Consider the following 23,882-nt stretch of genomic DNA (forward strand, 5'->3'; position numbering starts at 1 on the left):
TACTATTTTTTTTATTTTAACTATATAACTATATATACACCTACATAAAAAAATGTGCCCCAGAATAATTGAGGGCCCTGTTCCGTCGAACATTTGGCATACCCTTAGGCACGACTCTGCCCGGACTCATAGTACATATTAATTTTATTTTAGTTCAATACGGTCATAATTATACCCACCAACGGTTAGTCGGTTACTATATTAATTTCAATAATATAATACTAGAGCGGACAAATCGGGTTGTGTCGTGTAATTTCGTGTACGTAAACATGAAACTCATATCCGAACCGAAATGATTTCGTGTACCCATATGTGAAACCCATATCAGATTCGAATCGTGTCGTGCACTTTTCGTGTATATTAAATAAAAAATTAATATAATATATATACATATAATATATTAAAAAAAACTATTTTAATGTATAATTTAATGAAATATGGAGAGTGTATATATATATATATATTTACATAGTATTCTATAAAAACTTGTAAATATTTATATTATATTTATATTATATACATAAATATATGCATGTGTTATATATATTAATTTATAAATATATTTATCTCGTGTAATTTCGTATACTTAAATTGAAACTAATATCCCACACTAAATCTATCGTGTAATTCCGTGTTCGTCTACATTCGTGTTTCGTGTACCAAAAATTAAAAACCATATCCGTATTTTTTGTGTCGTTTCGTCTCCCGTTCACGTGTCGTGTACCAAATTGTCTGCTCTATATAATACATTGATTTACCTTTTTTTTAGTCCATACCACAATTATATATTAATTTTATTTTGGTCCTCTGAATCTGTGACTAATAATTGCCTAATAATTGGTTTATTAATTATAATAAAATAGTGTAAATATAAAAATAGTAATAGGATATTGCGGTATAACAAAGCAATCGCGTGGGTTAGAGCATCTCCAACCAAATTAGATTAGCCAAATTATCATTATCTATAATTTTGTTGAACATGCAAGCACTTGTACTTTATAATGGTATTAGCTATAATGATTAGTTATATTTAAAAATATTATTTTTACCTATTTTTTAGATACTCAAATACATATTTTAAATGATAAAATAAATTTATTTAATAATTAATCTAATAAAAGTGTAAATAAAATATAAATGTAATGAAAAATGTTGAATATAATTGTAATTTAATAAATATTAAAACTCAAAATATGTAACACATTTAAATATGAAAAAATATAATGAATAAAATCTATTATATATTATAAAATGTATAGTTCTATTATATTTTATCATATTAGATTTATTACTATTTTTATAAATATGCAATTGTATGTTAAAATAATTAATAAATTTGGTTAATAAGAAAATAATATTTTTATACTTAATATTATATAAGCTAAAAATATTACATATAAAATAAGAATTTATATATATATATATTAAATTTAATATAAACATAAATATGTATGCATATTTAAATATGTGTGGATGTGATCTGAATATTTTAGCTAATGACTACAGGATCAACAAATTTAGAAACAAATATAGAAGATGTGATAGATGATATCTATAATTATTGTTGCTATGACATTCTTTTTACATAATATGTATATTAGGGTGACCCCGGACATTTTACAGGTGAACACGGTTGGAGTTGCTCTTATATCCTAAATGTCAATGGTAAAATCGTAAAAAAAAATAAAAATATAGTATTTTTATAATTTATTTATTATTTAGGGTTATTGGCCGCAAGTTTTTTCACTTTTAGGGTTGGTGTGCAGTTATATATACTGCTCACACGAATAGAAGAATCCAACAATCTTGTTTTTATTACTATGGCAGATCAGCAGAAAGCAAACAAGGCGCTGCCTGACGACATAATATGTACAAACATATTGACAAGACTACCTGTAAAACCTCTAATACGATTCCGATGCGTTTGCAAGTCATGGAATTCTTTAATTTGCGAGACCGAATTTATAAAAAATCATCTCTATTGCACCTCTCGAAACCCTAATGACGACAGTATCATATTTACCAAAAACGTCTATGGAAAGGAGTACTTCTCTAGCAAGATCATAGCTCAATTCGGTTATTTAGCTGTACTAAATTCATCTGATTTCTCGGAAACCAGTATGATGCATGTCCCTTACTCTGAATATGGAAGTGCTGATCAGCTAGACATGGTTGGTTCAGTAAATGGTTTAGTCTGCCTTGTTCATCGATCGTATTCCTAATCGGTTTATAATTATATGCAATCCTGCTTTAAGACTAGCGATGAAGATCAAATCACCAGCTACAATAGCTCAGGTGTCATTTTTTGTGTCATTTTTTGGATTCTGTTGGGATGCCATGGAAAACGATTTTACTCGTCTTATATGAATTATTACTCGTCTTATCTCAATTATTACTCGTCCTTAAGCCTGTACGTTTACTCATGCAACTCGGGCTCCTAGAGTTCACCGCGTGATTCCACACTTCCTTATATGCTGTGGCCTGATAACAAGGTGCCATCTGCAATTGTAATGGGAGTGCCGTATTGGACGCGTTCCACGTATTCTTGTGGAGCGCAACGTCTGATTAAGTTTGGGTTTGCGAGTAAAGATTTCAGTGTGTTGCCTGAACTCTATGTTTCTGAGTATCATCGTGTCGTTATCGTCAATTTGAAGGATTGTCTCTCTGCATTGGTGTATGGGGGTATTTCTTATGATAGTAAGAAATCGGTTGACGTGCATTGTTTTGATGAGAGACGTGGTTGTTGGACAAACTTAGTATTTTAGGTTAAGTTGTGAATCATTTTGGGACTCTATATGAGTGAGACACATTATGTGTTAGTGGTGTGTATTTATGGGAACGTATTCTTCTCTTCGAGGGGATTCCAACGCATAATTACACGCTCAAAATAAATGAGTAAAAGGTGAATGAGAACTGATGTTCCAAAGTTTTACATTTTAATATGAAAAGTGGTTTTGTACCACATCGAGAGTAGCACAAACCTATTCCTTAGTTTTTCTTATAAATATCATGTACCACATCGAAAAGAAAAAAAAGTTCTTTCAAGCCTCTCTTTATAAATAGAGTCTTAGGGCATCGGTTTTATTAAGTCAAGGGAATAAGAGTCCTCTTATTCATTCTCGGTCTCTTCAGTCTTAAATTTTCCAATACTCCGGTGGTAGTTCTCGGGCTTAGTTCAAGTTCGCTGAGAGTATATTCGATCTATCGATTATACTGGTATCTCGTTTTATCTTGGGAGGCTATCGACTCGCACATACGGTGAGAGGCGAAATAGCTTTAAGGAGACAGTTTCAACTGGACTCGAGGATTTCAATTTGGTTATATTCTTCCTTTCTCTGTTTGATTTCGTTTACTCACGCACACACTTATTTGATTTATATGTATTAATCGCAGATTGTATTCACAATCTTAAAGCTATTTATTTTATATACATCTGTGACTGATACATCTGTATCTGCTTGTTTTGTTGAGTAACAGATCGATGGAGAACCAAACTGTGAACGATTCGATGAACATGACGGCTGATCCCAACGCACAGATCACTGGATCTGATGGGGTTCACCAGCAGCCGATTAACCCTAACGCACGGATCGTACGATCTGATGGGGGTCAAACGCCTGTTGGACATGTGCCTTCGGGACATGTGCCTGTGGGGCACACTGTCATTGGACAGTTTAGTGTTCCTCTTGGACAGATATCGGCAGGATTCACTCCTCCGATCATACCTGCGGTGCCTACTGGTGTGCATACACCTGTAGTACAGACGCACGTACCATCTGTTCCACCTGTGGTGCCTGCTGCACCTGTTATGCCAACTGTGCCTGCTGCACATGCTGAAAAACCTAAGAAGTTCAACGGAACGAACTTCAAACGTTGGCAACAAAAGATGCACTTTTATCTGACCACGTTGCATATGGATCGCTTCCTTAAGGAAGAACCACCGTTGCTCACTGCTGAGAGTAACATGCAGACTGTGTATGCTGCTAATGCTTGGAAGCACTCCGACTACATCTGTCGGAACTATGTGTTAAATTGTTTGTCTGACTCATTGTATAACGTATACAGCGCGAAGCCAACAGCTAAGGTCTTATGGGAGTCACTTGACCATAAGTATAAAACCGAGGACGCTGGGGCAAAAAAGTGGATTTTTGGCCGCTTTCTTGATTATAAGATGGCAGACTCTAAGACTGTGGTCAGTCAGGTGCAGGAACTGCAGGTGATCATTCATGACATTCATGCTGAGGGAATGGTCATAAATGAGTCTTTCCAAGTTGCTGCTGTTATTAAAAAGCTTCCACCTGGATGGAAAGATTTTAAGAACTACCTTAAGCACAAGCGAAAGGAGATGTCTATGGAGGATCTTATTGTTAGACTTCGTATTGAAGAAGACAACAGAGGGTCCGAGAAGAAAGTTAATGTTGCCACTGAGAAGGCAAACATGGTGGAGCACGCTCAAAGCTCCAAGCCCAAGAAGACTAATTCTAGTAAAGGGGCAAAGCTGGCACCCAAAGGAGGGATTTCGAAGTCGAAATTTCAGGGGAAGTGCTACAACTGTGATAAAGTTGGTCATAGGTCTTCTGACTGCAAGAAGCCCAAGAAGCCCAACAAGAAGAAAGAAGCAAACATGGTAGAGAATATCTCCAAGGATATGGGTGATATAGACCTCTGTGCTACGGTCTCTGAAGTGAACCTGGTCGGTTCTAATCCACGTGAATGGTGGATTGATACTGGTGCTACTAGGCATGTTTGCTCAGACAAGGCGATTTTCTCTAGCCTCAAAGCTTCTGATGCTGGTGAGAAGCTCTACATGGGGAATTCAGCAACTTCTACCATTAAGGGTGAAGGCACGGTGATCCTGAAGATGACATCTGGGAAGAATCTGACTTTGAACAATGTACTTTATGTGCCTGATATTCGCAAGAACCTTGTGTCTGGTTCTCTGTTGAGTAAGCATGGCTTTCGCATTGTAATAGAGTCAGATAAAGTAATTTTGTCTAAGAGTGGTATATTTGTAGGCAAGGGTTATTTAACCGATGGGCTTTTTAAGCTCAATGTAATGTCCGTTAAGGACGATAATGAAATGAAGAATTCTTCTGCTTACTTGCTTGAGTCTCCTAATTTATGGCATGCTAGATTAGGACATGTAAATTATGACACTTTACGACGTTTAAGTGCAAAAGAATACATACCTAAACTTACTATCGATTCAAAACATAAGTGTGAGACTTGTGTTGAGGCAAAATTAACGAGATCATCATTTAAACGTGTGGAAAGGAACACCAAAGTACTAGACCTAATACATAGCGACGTATGTGATTTAAAATTCGTTCCAACAAGAGGAGGAAACAAGTATTTTATTACATTCATTGATGATTGTACAAAATACTGCTATGTATATTTGTTGAAAAGCAAAGACGAAGCTATAGATAAATTTAAAATCTATAAGGAAGAAGTTGAGACACAACAGACTGAGAAAATCAAAACGATACGAAGTGATCGTGGAGGTGAATATGTTGAACCATTTGGAGAATTCTGTTCACAACATGGTATAATCCATGAGGTCACTGCACCATACTCCCCTCAGTCAAATGGTGTGGCTGAAAGGAAGAATCGCACTCTGAAAGAAATGATGAATGCGATGTTGTTAAGCTCTGGGCTTCCACAATCGATGTGGGTAGAAGCCATCTTAAGCGCAAATAATATTTTAAATATTACGATGCGCAAGAATAAGGATGTAAGTCCTTATGAAATGTGAAAGAAAAAGAAACCAAGTTACCAACACCTGAAAGTGTGGGGGTGCCTTGCAAAGGTACTGATCCCTACACCGAAGAAGGTGAAGATAGGTCCTAAGACTGTGGATTGTATTTTCATCGGATATCCTCCACATAGTACTGCATATCGGTTTCTTGTTCATGAATCCAAGATTCCTGATATTCAAAAGAATACCATTATGAAATCAAGGAATGCCTCATTCTTTGAGACGATGTTTCCCTGTAATCCAGGAAACCAACAACCTACGACGTCTAAACGATCTCATGAGTCTGTAGATGACGATAATGAGAGTGACGAAAGTGAAGACGAAAATGTGGGGGTAGTGAGAAGGAGCAAAAGACAACGAACGGAGAAATCCTATGGGTCTGATTTTATGACATATTTGCTCGAAGAAGGTGACCCAAAAACCTATAAGGAGGCGGTTACCTCACCTGATGGACCTATGTGGAAAGAGGCCCTCAAGAATGAAGTTGATTCAATTATGCAGAATCATACTTGGGAACTAGTGGACTTGCCAACTGGTTGCAAACCATTAGGTAGCAAGTGGGTTTTCAAGAAGAAGTTGAAAACTGATGGCACTATTGATAAGTATAAGGCCAGACTTGTGATTAAAGGATACAAGCAACAAAAAGGCCTTGATTATTTTGATACATATTCTCCTGTAACGAGAATGACGTCCATAAGGATGATGTTTGCTATTGCTGCAATGCGTAATCTAATTGTACATCAAATGGATGTGAAAACAGCCTTCCTAAATGGGGACATAGATGAGGAAATCTATATGGAACAACCCGAAGGGTTTGTTGTCCCAGGACAAGAAAGGAAAGTTTGTAGATTGGTGAAATCGTTGTATGGTTTGAAGCAAGCGCCTATGAAATGGCATGAAAAATTTGACGAGGTCGTGCTGGCTAATGGCTTCAAAATCAATGAATGTGATAGCTGTGCCTATTACAAGGATAACGAGAGTGGCTATGTCATGATGACGCTATATGTAGATGATCTACTTATTGCCGGAAGCAATGATAAAGTGATCAAATCTACCAAGGACATGTTGAAATCAAGATTCGACATGAAAGACATGGGACTAGCAAATGTAATTCTGGGAATTCAAATTTCTAGAACATCAGAGGGTCTCGCATTAAGTCAACCACATTATATTGACAAGATCCTTGAGAAGTTTCTTAAGGATGACTTTGAGAAAGCTAGGACACCTGTGGATATGACTTTGCACCTATCCAAGAACAAAGGTGTAGTTGTTTCCCAATTGGAATACTTGAGGATAATTGGTAGTCTGATGTACCTCATGAGCTGTACAAGACCAGACATTGCATACTCAATTAGCAAGTTGAGTAGGTTTATGAGTAATCCGGGAGCTGATCATTGGAAAGCGATCATAAGGGTACTAAGGTACTTGAGGGGAACTCGTGACTATGGACTGCACTATGGCAGATACCCAGCAGTATTAGAAGGATATACTGACGCAAATTGGATATCTAGCAAGAAAGCACTTAAGTCTACGAGCGGCTATGTGTTTACATTAGCTGGAGCGGCAATATCATGGAAATCCTCAAAACAAACGGTGATTACTCATTCCACGATGGAAGCTGAGTTTGTGGCACTAGATAAATGCGCCGAAGAGGCTGAATATCTACGTCAGTTTCTGGAGGATATTCCAAGATGGCCAAAGCCTGTAACTGCAATAGGGATTCATTGTGATAGTCAATCCGCTATTGGCAGAGCGCAGAGCACGATGTATAATGGAAAGTCTCGTCATATACGACGACGACACGGTTCTATTAGACAATTGATCTCAACCGGAATTATCACTATTGACTATATACCGTCAAAAGATAATATCGCGGATCCACTAACCAAAGGGTTATCAAAAGAAGTGGTTGAGAAATCATCGAGAGGGATGGGCCTTAAGCCTATTGCTTAACGGCATCATGGTGGACACCCAACCATTACTGACTGGAGATCCCAAGAACTTGGTTCAATGGGACAACTAAATCATGATGACCAAATCACTGTGGGGGTAACCCCTGGCATGTTCCTATGATGAGGAAACAGTGAGACCCGTAAGGTACGAGGTTAAGCTTTGAGCTTTTAATGATCTTTGATGAATACATGGAGTTCAGGAGTGAACGCATGGAATTCAGTTGAGTAAACGCGGGTTACTCTATAAGATAAAGATCACCTATGTGGGAGAGAAGTGGGGTCGCTTCAAAGGAGAATTGCAAGGCACAATTCTTTAAAAACTCCTGCAGAACCAGGACGATGTTCCATGGCCAAAATGGACATAATCATGAGAACTGAATGAGTCAGGAAAGATATAGTGATGAGTATGTCCTCGTTTACACAAACGGTCGAACAGTTCAAGGACATCGCGTCATACTGTCTACCAGTAAAGTCGATATACTTATTCGAGCGAAGGTTTAAAGAGCATTCTCTACCTATCGTATGCTATATCTGACCGCCGGAACTATCACCAAGTCAAGCTCCGCATCTATCTGTCTATGTGGTGCGTGCTACTGGACCATCAATCTCATTTGTGGGGGATTGTTGGACAAACTTAGTATTTTAGACTAAGTTGTGAATCATTTTGAGACTCTATATGAGTGAGACACATTATGTGTTAGTGGTGTGTATTTATTGGAACGTATTCTTCTCTTCGAGGGGATTCCAACGCATATTTACACGCTCAAAATGAGTAAAAGGTGAATGAGAACTGATGTTCCAAAGTTTTACCTTTTAATATGAAAAGTGGTTTTGTACCACATCGAGAGTAGCACAAACCTATTCCTTAGTTTTTCTTATAAATACCATGTACCACATCGAAAAGAAAAACAAGTCCTTTCAAGCCTCTCTTTATAAATAGAGTCTTAGGGCATCAGTTTTATTAAGTCAAGGGAATAAGAGTCCTCTCTTTCATTCTCGGTCTCTTCAGTCTTAAATTTTCCAATACTCCGGTGGTAGTTATCGGGCTTAGTTCAAGTTCGCTGAGAGTATATTCGATCTATCGATTATACTGGTATCTCGTTTTATCCTGGGAGGCTATCGACTCGCACATACGGTGAAAGGCGAAATAGCTTTAAGGAGACAGTTTCAACTGGACTCGAGGATTTCCATTTGGTTATATTCTTCCTTTCTCTGTTTGATTTTGTTTACTCACGCACACACTTATTTGATTTACATGTATTAATCGCAGATTGTATTCACAGTGGTTTCTGGAGTAGGATGTATACTGTCGGGGCCGATAACCGGTGATGTGTTGAATTATGGTGTTTCGAGGGGGATGAACAATGATGGCTTACTGAACAGTGGTGGCATACTGATGATCACCGACAAGCCAATATATGATGAAAATTTATTGAGTTGTTTTTAGTATGGTGGTGAGATTGTGTTCTCTGCAGAGGGGCAATTTAGATGCTACAATCACGAGATAAGCAAAGTCACGGATCTTGAAAACCTGAAGGGTCGTATTGAAAGTTGCTTTAGTTATAAAGCAAGCCTTATTTCTCTTCAAGGAATGAAGGCTCAACATCAGGTAGATCCGACATTGTGGAAGTAACAATGGTTATAAAACTCTATTTGTTTTTGTTTTCAGTTCATCTTAATGTACAAGATTAAAGGTTTGTTTAGTTTCTAACTAGCTAGGCTAGTGTTGCGGTCCGAATCAGGAATCAAGTTATAGTGGTATCATATCTGATATCATGTATTTGGTTGAGTGCTGAAATTAATTTTTTGGGAATTTACTAAATATATCAATTTGGAAATTTATTTGCAACTCTACTACCTTACTTAAAATCTTGCAAATATACTATCTTTTTAAACATAAAAACAATTAAATTGCAAAAATATCATCCCTCTGCCCTCTTTATCATCCTCATCCTCCACCCCCACCCCCGAATCCCCCTCCTCCGCCACTTCCACCCCCAATCCACCGCCTCTACCACCATCTTCGCCGCCTCCACCCCCGAATCCACCACCTACACCCCAATCCGCCACCTCCGACGTCCGCCACGTCATGCTCCACCCTACTTCCGGCACTCTCTCCGGTCTTAATTCTGGTGGAATTCTCGTCGAAATCTCAGAAAATGCCGGTGCCAAAGGTTGCTTCTCAATCGACGCTCCGATCTCCAGCTGTGACCGTGGATCCCCGCACTAATAATTAACTTCCAGATAGATACAAGAATAAATACATAAACAGAAAAACACTAGATAAACTAATGATCCAGCTTAATTTAGGTGCATCCCTGTAGTAATTGATTCACTTGGACTTGAATGGAATTGCTCTAATCACGACTACGTGGTACAATGCTGCTAGTGTTGCTCCGATGAATGGTCCTATCATGATCCACTGTCACCGTAATAACATAATTAATCTATTAGATTAACTAATACTAAGCTTACAAAACATAGTTCCGTTTTTAGTTGATTTTTAGGTTGTTTTTAGTTGATTTCATGGTTGTTTTTGTGATATTGGTATCGCTCATTTGCAACCATATAAGCATCCTATTTTACAACTAAATATAATTTTCAACAGATTTTTTCAAATTTGCATTTGTGTTTGCATATATTGTTACTAGCATTTGCAGATATGGTTGCAAATGCAACCTCCGTATTTTTGCAAATATTTTTTGAAAGATAGTATTTTTATAATTTGTTTTAAAAACTGACAGTATTTTTACAAAAAGTTTGTAAAACATGAATTAAAATATTTTAAGTCAATAATTTTAATTTTATTAAATATATTTATTTAATTATTATTTAATATTTTTGGTTCATAGATTTATATTTATATTAAATTTTTATATTTATATTAAATATTTATATTTAATTTTTTTTTGAAGTCAATATTTATATTTAATTGGTTAAAAAGAAATTAAAATAGTAGAATTGAACTTGATACTGCCCTCCCACCTCCCCACTTAGGTACGGTTTGAGGAATGGATATAAAATTATTTTTTTCTAAACCAAAAGTCAGATATGAGGTTAGAATTGCCAAAACTCATGCCAGATTACCGAATTTGGCGAATCAAACGGCCCTACATAAGTTTCCAACTCTGAGGTCGGAAATATATGAATCTTTCTGACGCACGAGAAAAATAGATGAAATATATGAATGTTTAAACTTACACAAACTCTGAGGTTGCCATAAGCTTGAAAACTTACAAACAAAATTCTGAAATATTTAGAATTCATCTAATATCTCAATGAGCTAGAGAGGGAGAAATCTGTTGCAAAAAAAGAAACTGGATATTGTTACAAAGGAACAAAACACCTGTTTTTTTGACATCAAATGGTGAAGCTTGTTGATCTTCTATTTCCTATTCTTCTGGTTGATCTTCCTTGGTTTCTACATCTTCCTTGGTTTCTGCCTCCTCAGTTTCGACTTCTGGTTCTGGTTCATCTGCCTTCTTTTCTGCCTCTGCCTCCTCGGATTCGACTTGCACTACACCGCTTTTAATCTTGGCAGACTGAAGAACATGTGAAAGAGTTCCCTTCTCCATGAAGAGTTGAGAAAAATGGTTCTTGCAGTAGAGAATACCGTCTAAAGAAGCATACGACGAGTGTGTAAGAGGGCACCCTCCATGAGCACACTTGAAACATGATTTGTGGATTGCTTGTTCCTCCATGGTCATCTGTTTGACAAATGTGACCAATTTCAGCCTCCATTTTTCAATATCAAAACTTGTGCATGTTACAAAGATCTCATGTGCACTAGTTACCGGACTTTCTGTCACACAGTACCTCCAAGTTCATGTCAAACTTAGGTTTTTGGATTTCGCAAATGTACTATGTTAGCAAGCAAGACTATCAGGGCCGGCCTGAGATTCGAGGGGACCTAGTCGAAATCAGTTTATGGGGCCCTAATATACATATATCATTGAAAATCATATATATTTACTTAAAGACGTTAGAAATTTTTGGGGCCCTTATGTGTCGGGGCGCTAGGCGCAAGTTTTGCTCGCCTATAACCAGAGCCACCCCTGAAGACTATGTATGTAGGACATGGTGTATCATATTGCCACAAACCTTCTCTAAAGGATACACAGTTTTGTTGCAGACTGAGCATTTGTCTTGAGTTCCAAATAGAGCTGCGAGCTTGCTTGAAGACGTTGTCTGCATTTTAGTACCAGAACGAAATCACCAACACAAAATTTTAAAGAATTTGAATTAAATTGGGAGAAATTAATCAAATGGTGAGCTTACCAAAGAGTTTTCTCTTGACCTTGCTGTTCAAATGATCAGAACAAAAATAATCAGCAAAATATTTGAACTTAAAATACTGAATACCAGATAAGGATTTCATAAATTTCCTCATAGAATTGTCTTACATGGTTGGAAGTTCTTGCGAAAGTTTCCAGATTCCTTGAATAGTTGGTCGAAATGAGTTTTGCAGTAAAGGGTGCCATCCATGGAAGAGTAGTTGCTCATCTGCAAAAGTACCTTATGCAGATTAAGAACATGAAAACTGAACAAGAAACAATATTGTTGAAACAACGCGCGCTTGTTTGTCTGTATGAACAGGCAATCATACCACAAGAGTTCCTTTGCAGTGGCTACATTTGAAGCAGGACTTGTGATATGTAATGCCATCAGCAGTTAATAAATCCATGAAGTAGACAGTCTTGCCACAAGCGTCGCATTTGTCCAGAGTTCCTGTAAACGCCATATTAAATCTCCTTTTCCCTGTCGAATCTGAAAATATTAGTTCCCAATAAAAAAAAGGAGAGTTTAAATGGGTTTGAAACTCTAAATGATTTTCTTCCTCTGTGATTGAGATTGCCAACAAAATAAAAGAATCTCTTTCTTCTATATTAGCACAATTATATTTTCGGAATATTGCAGGATTTACTGACACGTGAATGGTGAACCAGAGAGTTTTAAGGATATAATGTAATGGATGAAATGAAATTGGTGTAGAGGGAAAAAAGGCTCATGTTCTGACTCATTCTACCAAGGATGAAAGTGTTGGAAAAACTGAGAGAAAAAAAAAGAAGACACCTACATTTTTGAAGAGAACTTGTACTACTATATTTCTTGTTTTTCTTTTCTTCCTGTAAAACTCAAGGTAAACTAGCCATTATATAGGCTTTACAAACATATTAAAACTAACTACTACTAAAACTAACCACTACTAATTAATGGGTAAATTACATGTCCATAATTTACTCCATAACTCCACTAGCCCACTACTAAACAATTCTAAAATAATATTTTTCTCTAATAATTAATCTATTGCTAAATATCAAATAATTAAATAAACAAATAATTAATAACTAAATTTAAGATTATTCCAACATTCACCCCCATAATCTTAAATTTACGAAGCACTTTCTCTTCGCCTGTGATGCACTTCTCATCACCATCAATTTTGATGCACTATCTCATCAAAAACACTTTGGAGCACTTTCTCTCCAAAAACACTTTGGAGCACTTTCTCTCCACAACTCTAAAGGAGTGGTTCTCCGTCGATCAATTGTGCCATCCTTTCTTCATCATTCTGAAATCTACAATTCTTTGCCAGATGCCCATATTTTTTGCATTTGTAGCATTGTGGCTTTCCTTTGTACCAGCAGTCTTTTTCTTCATGTCCCATCTTATGACAATGGTTGCATTGAACTTTGTTACCTGTGCCTTTTGAGGATGAACCTTTAGCTAATAGCAGTCCCTCATTTTTTCCTCCAATTTCTTCCTCCCTCATTGATCTCTTGCTTTTCTTTTCTTTTCCACCTATCATTTCATCTTGATACTTCACTAAATATATATGGAGAAATTTTTAATGTCATTTGAAATCACACATAAATACTTAATATATATATATAAATGTATGTATTTTTATAAAAGTCTCACAAGCCCTAGAACATATAGCTCTGATGCCATGTTGGAAAAACTGAGAGAAAAAAAAAGAAGACACCTACATTTTTGAAGAGAACTTGTACTACTATATTTCTTGTTTTTCTTTTCTTCCTGTAAAACTCAAGGTAAACTAGCCATTATATAGGCTTTACAAACATACTAAAACTAACTACTACTAAAACTAACCACTACTAATTAATGGGTAAATTACATGTCCATAATTTACTCCATAACTCCACTAGCCCACTACTAAACAATTCTAAAATAATATTTTTCTCTAATAATTAATCTATTGCTAAATATCAAATAATTAAATAAACAAATAATTAATAACTAAATTTAAGATTATTCCAACAGAAAGGCGCAAAAGAAGCTATTAGAAAATAAATAATGGGTTAAATCTCAAAATAGTCACTAAACTGAAGGACATATATCAAAAAACACACTCAAGTTACCGGCATCTCGTTAACACCACTATAGTTGAGAGTAATGATAATTCCGTTAGTCAAATCGTTGACTTAACGGAAAATGGTCTAACGTTAAGAACAATTACAGCTTGGCAAGACACCTGTAATGATGTAAAATACTAAGGTGGTCCTAATTATATTAACAGCTGAATTAATATATATACGTACACATATCTGAATACACAAATAAATGCAGGGGCTCCTCCAATTTTCTCAAAAAAAGATGAAAGTCTGAGATGAATTATGTTTTTCTCTTTCCGAAATTCCTCTTGCAAACCTTGGCCTTCTGGTGCTTATTCAAGAAAGTTTATCATCTAACCAAAGGACATCAATATGAAGGGAATGGTGGATCGCAGAATGACTGCCTAATATAGATTTCAGTTATAAAATTCCTACAAGCATAAGCCTGCTGCATAAACGACTACGAAAACTCTGATACTGTGAAATCAAACACATCCTGATCATAACGAGGAGACTGGCGGATTAGTAAATTTAACATAACTTCAAATGTAAGATAAATTTCAAGCTAAATAATCATCCTCAAAACTCAATTAGTACTGATATACGAAAGTAGACCAGGACTTCAGTTAGTTAACTAACTGCAATGCCTATCAGTGTCTTGTGCCTGAAATTTGAAGAGTGTGCCCAGCTGTCCAGAGTGTTGCATCTGAGAAGAAACACGTCGATTTGTAGAATGGTCAGGCATCAAAGGAGGCAATGGTGGCAACGATGAACGATAGTATGATTGCCTTGAAACACGGATTTCCATCTGAGAATTTCTGTAAGCATAATCCTGCTGCATTGACAAGCACTGGGACACTGACACATTAAGCACATTGTGATCATAAACAAAAGGTCTCGGCAGCTAGCAGTCCTCATTGCAGGATTCATCAGAAAAGAAGAAGACGACGACACATTGACCTCTGTTCGTGCTACTATTGGACTAACAACATCTGGCTTCATCATAGCAATCGGCTGATCTTCTATCGTGTTCATCGCCATCTTCATCTTACCATCAATTCTAGCCTGATTCCTATAATTGCCCTTATCTTCAAGTGAGATCATCCCCATCTTCACTTGATTCCTAACCATTTCCAGATAATTATCATCACCATTAGGATTAGTATTAATCACCCTCTTAATCCTCTTGCTCTTCATCAAATCTCTCAGTCTCTTCACATTACTAATCTTAATCTCCAAATCATTAGCCAAATCTCTCAACTCACGTTCCTTCATACTCTCCAACATCGAATTCCATGTCATTAACTTAGAACCTTCACAACTTTCCTTCTTCAGACCTGCCAACATTCTCTCTGCTTCTCTCTTCTTCTCAACATAACAACTCGAACCTTCACAATTTTCGACATTCTTCAGACCTGCCAGCTTACTCTCTGCTTTTCTCTTCTCTTCAACATAATGACTCGAAAGATCGTAAAATATCTTCCCCTGTCCTCTGCACTTGCTTCTTTATACTTCTTAATCAATTTTTGAACTGTAACACCTGAATCAGACGAAGATGACCACGCAAGATCAACCGGCTCGCCATTATTCCTGATATCTTTCGGAGCCTTGATGATCACACAAGCATCAACTCCCCAAACTGTTGATAATTCATGAGTCTTGTTCACGAGCCCGCTCCTTCGTTTCATGAAACTTAGAGCGCGATCCTTCTGCTTTTCGATAAATTCTACTCTTCTCGTACCTCGATTCATCTTCTCTGCACTTCAAGCTGCATGCAATCAGTAAATATTAATCCACAACTTATGAAAAATTAAGGAATATGTCTATATATGTTTATCAACGACAATGCATATATAAAGAAAAAAGTAGTTACGTAAATTTGATGTCGTATGTTACATATCAACGACAATGCATGTACAAAGAAAACAGTAGTTACATAAATTTCGTATTATGCCTTAGAACCGATGACCTTTTGATCCAGCGATATCAACCAACAAAGAAATTTGGGATGCTCTAAGCTTCTATGGAGAATAACTACTGTGAATCTAATTTGTACAGGGTTGATGAGGTTATAACATGTTTATATAGACTTTAGTAATCGACTTTAGTCGTTGTACACATTTCTTGAATTTAATTTATAATTTACTCATTATCGTAAAATATTTTTAGTCTAAGTAATTTTATATATAAGCAATATAATAACGTAATTTATTAATGTTATTCATTCACCATACTATTTGATAATATTGTCATCTAAATTAAACAAATATAATTATAATCGGAGTCCGGTCTGTAACAACGATTTATCAATCGGGGACGAGTTTTGTAACAAATGATATTTAAGCTTTTGAATCAACTATCTAAAAAATGTCAAAACTAGGCCATTTAGTCGACAACTCAATTAAGCCAATAAAAATATTACGTCATATCATAAATTTCGATGATCAATTGTGCTAGGCAGAAAAGGAATATGAGTAATTTGACTTAAATTCGGCTTCGTCTCATTAATAATGAATATAATTCGATTTTGTATGTGTAATATGAGTGAATTTGAATCCTACTTTATAATATAAATAAATGTCAAGTAGAATCTGTTGACAAAAAAAATGTCCTAGTAGAATCTTACAATTAGAATACTTGAATATATATTGTTTAAAAATATTCGATTTGAATTCGTAACTTATGTTTATAATATATGTTACAATTAAAACACATATATTAAATAAATATTTTATAAAATAATCACATTCAAGTTTTATAACTACTTATTTGACTATTCTTTATTTTTTAGTACTATACTCCATGAATTCGATTTTGAATATATGAAAACAAGTAATTCGATTTTCAATCGATTTGAATTGAACCAAATCAAATATAAATATTTAAGTTCGCACCGGAGTCCAAGATAGGCAAAATATAAAATTATTAATTCAAATCTGGACCGGATACAAACAAGTATATATATAATTTAACTTGTTTTTCTCTCTACATGCTATGGTCTTAAAACATCCATAACACTATTCTGAGAATGTTTGCTGGTTATCTTTATCTATCAAATCAATTTTGTAGTTTGTATTTTTGTTAGTCATTCTACTTGAGTTTCCACATTGGCCGAACCCCAAACAAGAATGTTTGTGGTGCATGTTAAATCTCGTCACCTGGCCTAATGTCGACAGGAGACACAAATATCTGCCTTACATTTCTTACTATTTGATTTTATATAATACAAAAACAGCAAATAATTTTCTTTTATAGGCCATCCCAGAGAATTTCTGGGTTTCTATAACTACATTTCTAAGTTTTTGCAAAAATAACCAAAATCAGAAAAGAGGCCTTTTTTTGGGTCAAATAGCTCTCAATGTCACTTTCTGAATAATTGCAAAACGGAGTTTCGGGTGAAATTTTTATTATTAATGAAAAACGCGATTTCGTGTTCCGTTTTGTTTTTTCTTTTCGAAAAAGAAATTGAAAACGCAACTTCAGTTCGTGTTTATGTGGGCAAAACGCAATCTCAGAATGAGTTTTTCATATTAACTCATTTTGAATCTGCGTTTTGAATTTTTTTTTTTTTGCATCCTGTGAAAAACTCGGTTAGAAAATGGGTTTTTACGAAAAACTCGGTTTGAAACGCCGTTTTGATATCCATAAACTCAAGACGAGACTGCGTTTTTTACCAAAACAATTTCTGAATTTGCGTTTTCATCAAAAACGCCGTTTGAAACCACGTTTTTACACAAAAACACGAAACGAAACTACATTTTTCTTTTATTTAAAAAAATAAAAAAAAATTGTTATAGAAAAACTCAACATGAAACTGTATTTTTCGTCTATTTTGAAAAACTCCACCCGAAACCCCGTTTTGAAGTGACATTTGAGCCAACAATTCAAAAAATGACATTAAGGGCAATTTAACTCAAGAAAGTGACATTTGGGGCCAACACCCCCAAAATCAAGCAAGATATACAACTAATTGAATCGATTTTTTTTATTACATAAGCTTGCATGTAGTTGTAAAAACTCGTCGGCCCATTTGCAAAAAATTGTATACTTTTGCAAATAAAAAAATATTTTTACAATTTTTTTAAAAATGACTGTATTTTGTAAATTTATTTTTAGATTTAGGTATTTTTCAAAAAAGTCCTAATTTTTAAAACAAAATCACGGTTACCAATGTAATATAGTTTCAAATTATTTCCTCCAATATTGATTTGTCGGTGAATACTTAGCAATTTTTTGATAAAAAAAATGTATTGTGCGTATATATAAGCCCACATATATAAGCTCACGAATTAGTATACAAGTATAAGAATAAAAATGTGCCACTTGTATATGAGAAAGTTTTTGGGTAGGTAATATTACTCAATTTTTTTATGCGTGAGCTATAAATTTTTATGGTATCAGATATTAATATTCTCAATTAATTTTTTTTAAAAAAAATGGTAAAACAAAATGTCATAATGTACTTAAAATTTAAATCTAACATTAAAATCAGTGTAAGTATTTAGGGTCCGTCAGAATTTTCTAACGTTTGTTTAGACCCTGGATTATATTTTGCAAAAAATAATTTTTTATGAGTTTGTTCGATTTCAAGATTTTTCACCTTGATTTTTTGGAAAATAAAATATTTTCTATATTACTAGTGAAGTATTTGAAAGTTTGAAAATTGAAATCATGATGCATGTTTGGAAAATATTAAAATAAGTAATTTATAATTTAAATTAAATATATGACTTACACGTGGTAAATAGATGAATACTTATAAGGTATATCGGTGTTTGAATAATTTTATTTATAAGTCAGATTTTTTTTACTTAAATGAAATAAAATAAATAATTTTTGAATATAATTATCTTAACTCATGAATTTTAAATTAAACTAACATTTTAAAACATATTTTTTTAAAATAAATTTAATAAAAAAACAAAAATAACAAAATAAGATAAGAAAAAGTACATCTATACTATATATTATAATAATAGACGAAATATTAAAAGTTTGATAATCGGTCGATCGGTACTTGCTCAAATTACTTAATTACACTCACTTAATTATTCAAATTCTAACTATCTATCTATACTTCTATATTAAACACCAAACATCAAGTTTAGTTATTGGTGTTGTTAGTCATTAATCACTCAATCCACAAACTCATATCAAATCAATAATAATCGTTAAATTTATTCTTAAAAATTAGTATTATTAAATAGGTATAAGGCTCGAATTCTGGCAGTAACATATTAAAATTATAAAAAAAAATATTCTTTAAGAGTTATAAGGTTTGAATCATGACAACAACATATTAAAATTAAAATTTACAAATATATAATGAAACAACCATACATACTACCATTTTATCGGATTATAAATTGAACTAAAAAGTTGGGTAATTCTTGCGTGCTTGTAAGTCTGCGAAACAGGCCAAATATACAACATGGTCCCACCTGCATAGATTAACAGGTCGGCAATCGCCTGTCAATGATATTTTCTACTTCAGTATAGAATTCTCCGACCTCTGATATAAATGTGTCAGTAAAACTGTGTCTATAGTCTTGCAGACCCAAAATTTTCTTTGAAAATTTCCCGGTTTAACAACTTTGCTCCTACACTTTGAAAAAAAATGGCAACTGACCAGCCCCAGAAAGTTGAAACAGAGTTGCCGGCTGTACCAGCTCCGGTGCCAGAAAAAGTTGAGTCACTTGTTAAGCTTGAGGAAGAGAAGTCTGTGCTTCCTCCAGTTGATGACAACAAAGCTCTTGCTGTTGTTGAAAGTAATCTCTCTCTCTCCCTCCCTCTCCCTCCCTCTCTCTCTCCCTATCCCTTCCTCAGCTCTCTCTCCCTCCCTCTCTCTCTCCCTATCCCTTCCTCAGCTCGCTCTCTCTCTCTCTCCCTCCCTCCCTCCCTGTCTCTCTCTCCCTATGCCTCCCTCCCTCCCCCCCCTCTCTCTCCCTCTCCCCCCTCTCTCTGCATTTGTGAATATATATAGCTTCTAACTGGCTTGATCTACGTGGAATTAGTTTGATTACGTTACTTGAGAAGTGAAACTGTGTTTTTATTTCACATATCACAATTTTAGTTTCAGTTCCAGAGTTATATAGTTAGATCTGCGTTCTTGGTAATATTTTTTAAGGACGACAATATTTGAAAGTCGGACGATTTTTAGAACACTGCTTATACTAGTTATGTTTTCACTCGTCATTATAAGGTACACACAAGGCCAATTTACATCTTACAATTGAAGTTTTAATTTGATTAGGCAATTTGTATCAGAGCAGTTTTCAAACCAACATTGACCTTTCCGCAAAGTTAGCCTAATAATGTTTTACAAAGACGGACATTCGGACAATCATTTTATGGTTTTTAATAGTTACTCCCTCCGTCCCTAAAAACATTTTTTATTTATGTTGGACACGTTTGTCAATGCACACTTTTGATTGTTAATATTTTTAATTTCGTATTAGTATTAAATATAAAAACTTCATTATATTAAAATATTCATAAATACGAATTCAACAAAATCACTCATTACTATATTTAATCTTATAGATTAGACGTAAATTAATAGTCAATCGCTTATCATGAATAGTGTAAGAAATCAAAATAGGAAACGTATAACGGGACGGAGGGAGTAACAAATTACTTGGACATATTACATTCAAGGTTTTTTTCCATGAGAGCCCTATTCTAGTCGAGCTTCGTCTGTCAAATGCAGCAGAGATAAAATCTAAGTTTTATTTTATTGAATTTGTCAGAGACTCCGGATTCTGAAGAAAAGAAAACTTTCGGAGGATCCCATGACCGAGGTGCGTCTGAAAATTAGTTTATTCCCTTTTACCTAGGTTTGATGAGATGATATGCAAAAACTGGACATGAATGTCAGATAAGTTAACATTTTCTTAAAGAGAGTATAACTAAGAACTGTTTTTGTCTTTGAAGATATCGAGTCACTGAACATACGATTATAATTTTACTTCAGATGTTGCTCTTGCGGAAGTGGAAAAGGAAAAAAGATTGTCTTTTATAAAGGCTTGGGAGGAAAGTGAAAAATCTTAGGTTGAGAACAAGTAAGTGATCTCGTCCTTTATAAAATTTTGAGGTTGATCGCGATATCATGTAATAACTGTTACTTCGCTGACATTCTGTAATTGATGAATATGTTACTATACAAACCAATTGAACAGGAACCAAAAGCAACTGGCTGCTGTCAATTCATGGGAGAACACACAGAAAGCAAAAATTGAAGCTAAATTGAAAAAGATTGAGGTAATTAATGACACCTTATCTATCTTGTCGCGGTTATATCTCTGGTGCCAACATGTTTAGGTCTGAGCAGGAAGACATGGAGAAAAAGAAAGCGGTGTATGCAGAACAAATGAATAACAAGACAGTTATGGTGCACAAGGCAGCAGAGGAAAAACGAGCCATGGTTGAAGCCAAACGCGGAGAAGAATTGTTAAAAGCAGAAGAGATGGCTGCAAAACATCGTGCTACTGGTTTTGTTCCAAAGAAAGTTCTTGGTTGCTTCGGAGGTTAAGCATTTTCTCATTGTTTCAGACTAGTTCTCACATTTTTTGCTTTGCTTTTGAAAATTTTTATTTATGTGATTACAAGGGAACTAGGCTTCCTGTAACTTGTAAGAATATCTGTCATTTAGTGATATATTGTGATTTCTGCAACATACATGAATCTTTTGGGTATCTGTGTTCTGACCAAGATTTTTACCAGTATTTCAACTGTGCCTGAACTTAATAGGTAAATTAAACATCATCAAAGAAATTTCAAATTTGCATTAGGAAAGCATTGCAAAACTTGTTATCAGATCAACAATACAATGTCTAGAACCTGCAGCATACATGAATCACAGAATCAGAATGTCTTGAAATTCATAGGCTCAATCGAATTAGTTAAAGTGCAACTGTTCACGAATGAGACAGTCTCTTTTGTCTTAGCAAATGAGACAAACTGTATCTAAATGAGACAGACACTATATATTCAGCAGAATGTAAATTGCAGAAATATAAACATGCAATGCTGGAAATATGTTAATGCAAGAACACCAAATCTTTTCACTTGGTTCGGCCCCTATACCTAGTCTATGGTCTACATCCAAGTCCCCATGCCAACTAGCATAGCGAAATGTATTATATCCACTTAAATAAAGTACTCACAAACTTTCCTTGATTACAATCTTGGCCCTGAATGAAAGAACCATTTCCCTAGCACACAGCTACTTAGCACAGAGCTACTTGGCCTTGATCTTGTAATCAATATTCCCACAACTCGGGACAAGTGATACAATACAACTTTCTTTCAAATACAAAGATAATAATGTGTAAGATTACAACTCGACTATAAACTCTTAATTAACTGGATAATCAATGAATATAATTAAGAGGATGTTTTTCTCAAAAAGATATAAGATGGAAAGTGCAGAGAGTTGTGTGTTTCTGAAAAACATCAAGTCGGTTTATATAGAAAACATGTAACGGATATAATGTATTTCAAACTCTTTTGAATATAATAAAAGATAAGATTAGGTTTGAAATATTTGAATGTGTAAAACAAGTAATCGGTTAGTTTTGTCTCTTGAAAGAGATAAATCTGAGAAAGATAAGGAATTTAAAATAGATTAGGTTTATCTAATATAGAGTTTGTTTTGAAAAGATAAGTCAAAGGTTATCCAGTTAACTAAGTTAACATTTAAACAAAACTCTAATACTTATCTAACTAACTAACTAACAATCTGATTTGCTGTAGACTTCTTCAATGCATCATCAGGAATCATGGATTAACATTCTCCCCCTTTTATGATGATGCCAAGGGTAATGAAGTGCTATGCTCCCCCTATCAAAAACACTTTAATCTCCTGTTGCAATATGTTAGATAATAACAGTGTATATATGCAACAATCAATTGATAATCATGAGAATATGCAAATGAAATATATGACTTATCAAATGAGACAAGTAAACAAATGAGACAGCAAATAAGATTAAAAACCAAGCACCCAACAGTACTTAAAGTTATAAAACCTTAAACAATTAATCCAGCACATAAACCAGTGCTATCCAAACAAAATCATCCAATCGTCCAGATAAATAAACCAAGAAGCAATCGTCTTAAACAAACAAACACATTAAAACATTAAAATTCTCCCCCTCAACATTATAAAAGGCGGGTAAAGAAACTAGTCAGAATCATCAACGTCGACAGGAGCAGAATCTCGAGTCTTTCTCTTTCCCTTGTGGTAAACTGGAGGAGCACCATACTCAGAGAAAAGCTTGTCCAACTTGCCTTCATCTGGAGCTTTCCCATCTCTCTTGCGGAGCCATTCTAAGATATATGAGCGATATTCAGAACGAGTCATCCCAAAAGCTTCAGGTGGAGGAACTGCAGGCAGGGGCAAAGGAGAAGTAATCTCGGCCAGAGTCATATCACCAAGCCAGCCCTTTTTCTGGTGCCATGGCATACTTCGAGTAGAAACCTGCTGAGATATGTACTTGGTTTCTGTACCAAGTTGATAGAAGAGCTTGACAAATTCTTCCTCCCAAGCCTTGGCAGTAACCATTCACTCATGAAGCGCACCAAACTCAAAATCTATAGCCCTACTCACCTTCTTATCATGGACATGTAAAATCTCCAACTTAGCATTTATTGATTCAAGAGAAGCAGTAACAGACTTATTAAACATCTCATAGGAGGCACGCATCATACTGACTTGTGAAGTCAGGGATGCCAAAGACTCGATAGAAGCAAACTGAGTTTTTAGAGACTCCAAGAGATTGTTGTTTTCAGAAACTTTTGACAACAATGATTTCA

General features: G+C 35.0%; 1 protein-coding gene and 1 pseudogene across 1 annotated transcript; one reads left to right on the forward strand and one right to left on the reverse strand.

Moving 5' to 3' along the window:
- Positions 1-10,868: 10,868 nt before the first annotated feature.
- On the reverse strand, positions 10,869-12,561 carry LOC141667667 (LIM domain-containing protein PLIM2b-like). The gene is made up of 5 exons (XM_074474234.1): positions 12,317-12,561; positions 12,114-12,213; positions 11,989-12,011; positions 11,812-11,898; positions 10,869-11,417 (listed from the first exon to the last, which is right to left on the reverse strand). Exons 1-5 carry the CDS (start codon positions 12,449-12,451, stop codon positions 11,103-11,105), a joined length of 660 nt encoding a protein of 219 aa, XP_074330335.1. The 5' UTR covers positions 12,452-12,561; the 3' UTR covers positions 10,869-11,102.
- Positions 12,562-19,468: 6,907 nt separating this feature from the next.
- On the forward strand, positions 19,469-21,741 carry LOC141663655 (remorin-like; annotated as a pseudogene).
- The last annotated feature ends 2,141 nt before the right edge of the window (positions 21,742-23,882 follow it).

The sequence above is a fragment of the Apium graveolens genome, chromosome 6 (assembly GCF_009905375.1).
Source record: "Apium graveolens cultivar Ventura chromosome 6, ASM990537v1, whole genome shotgun sequence".
NCBI classification, from domain to species: Eukaryota; Viridiplantae; Streptophyta; class Magnoliopsida; order Apiales; family Apiaceae; genus Apium; species Apium graveolens.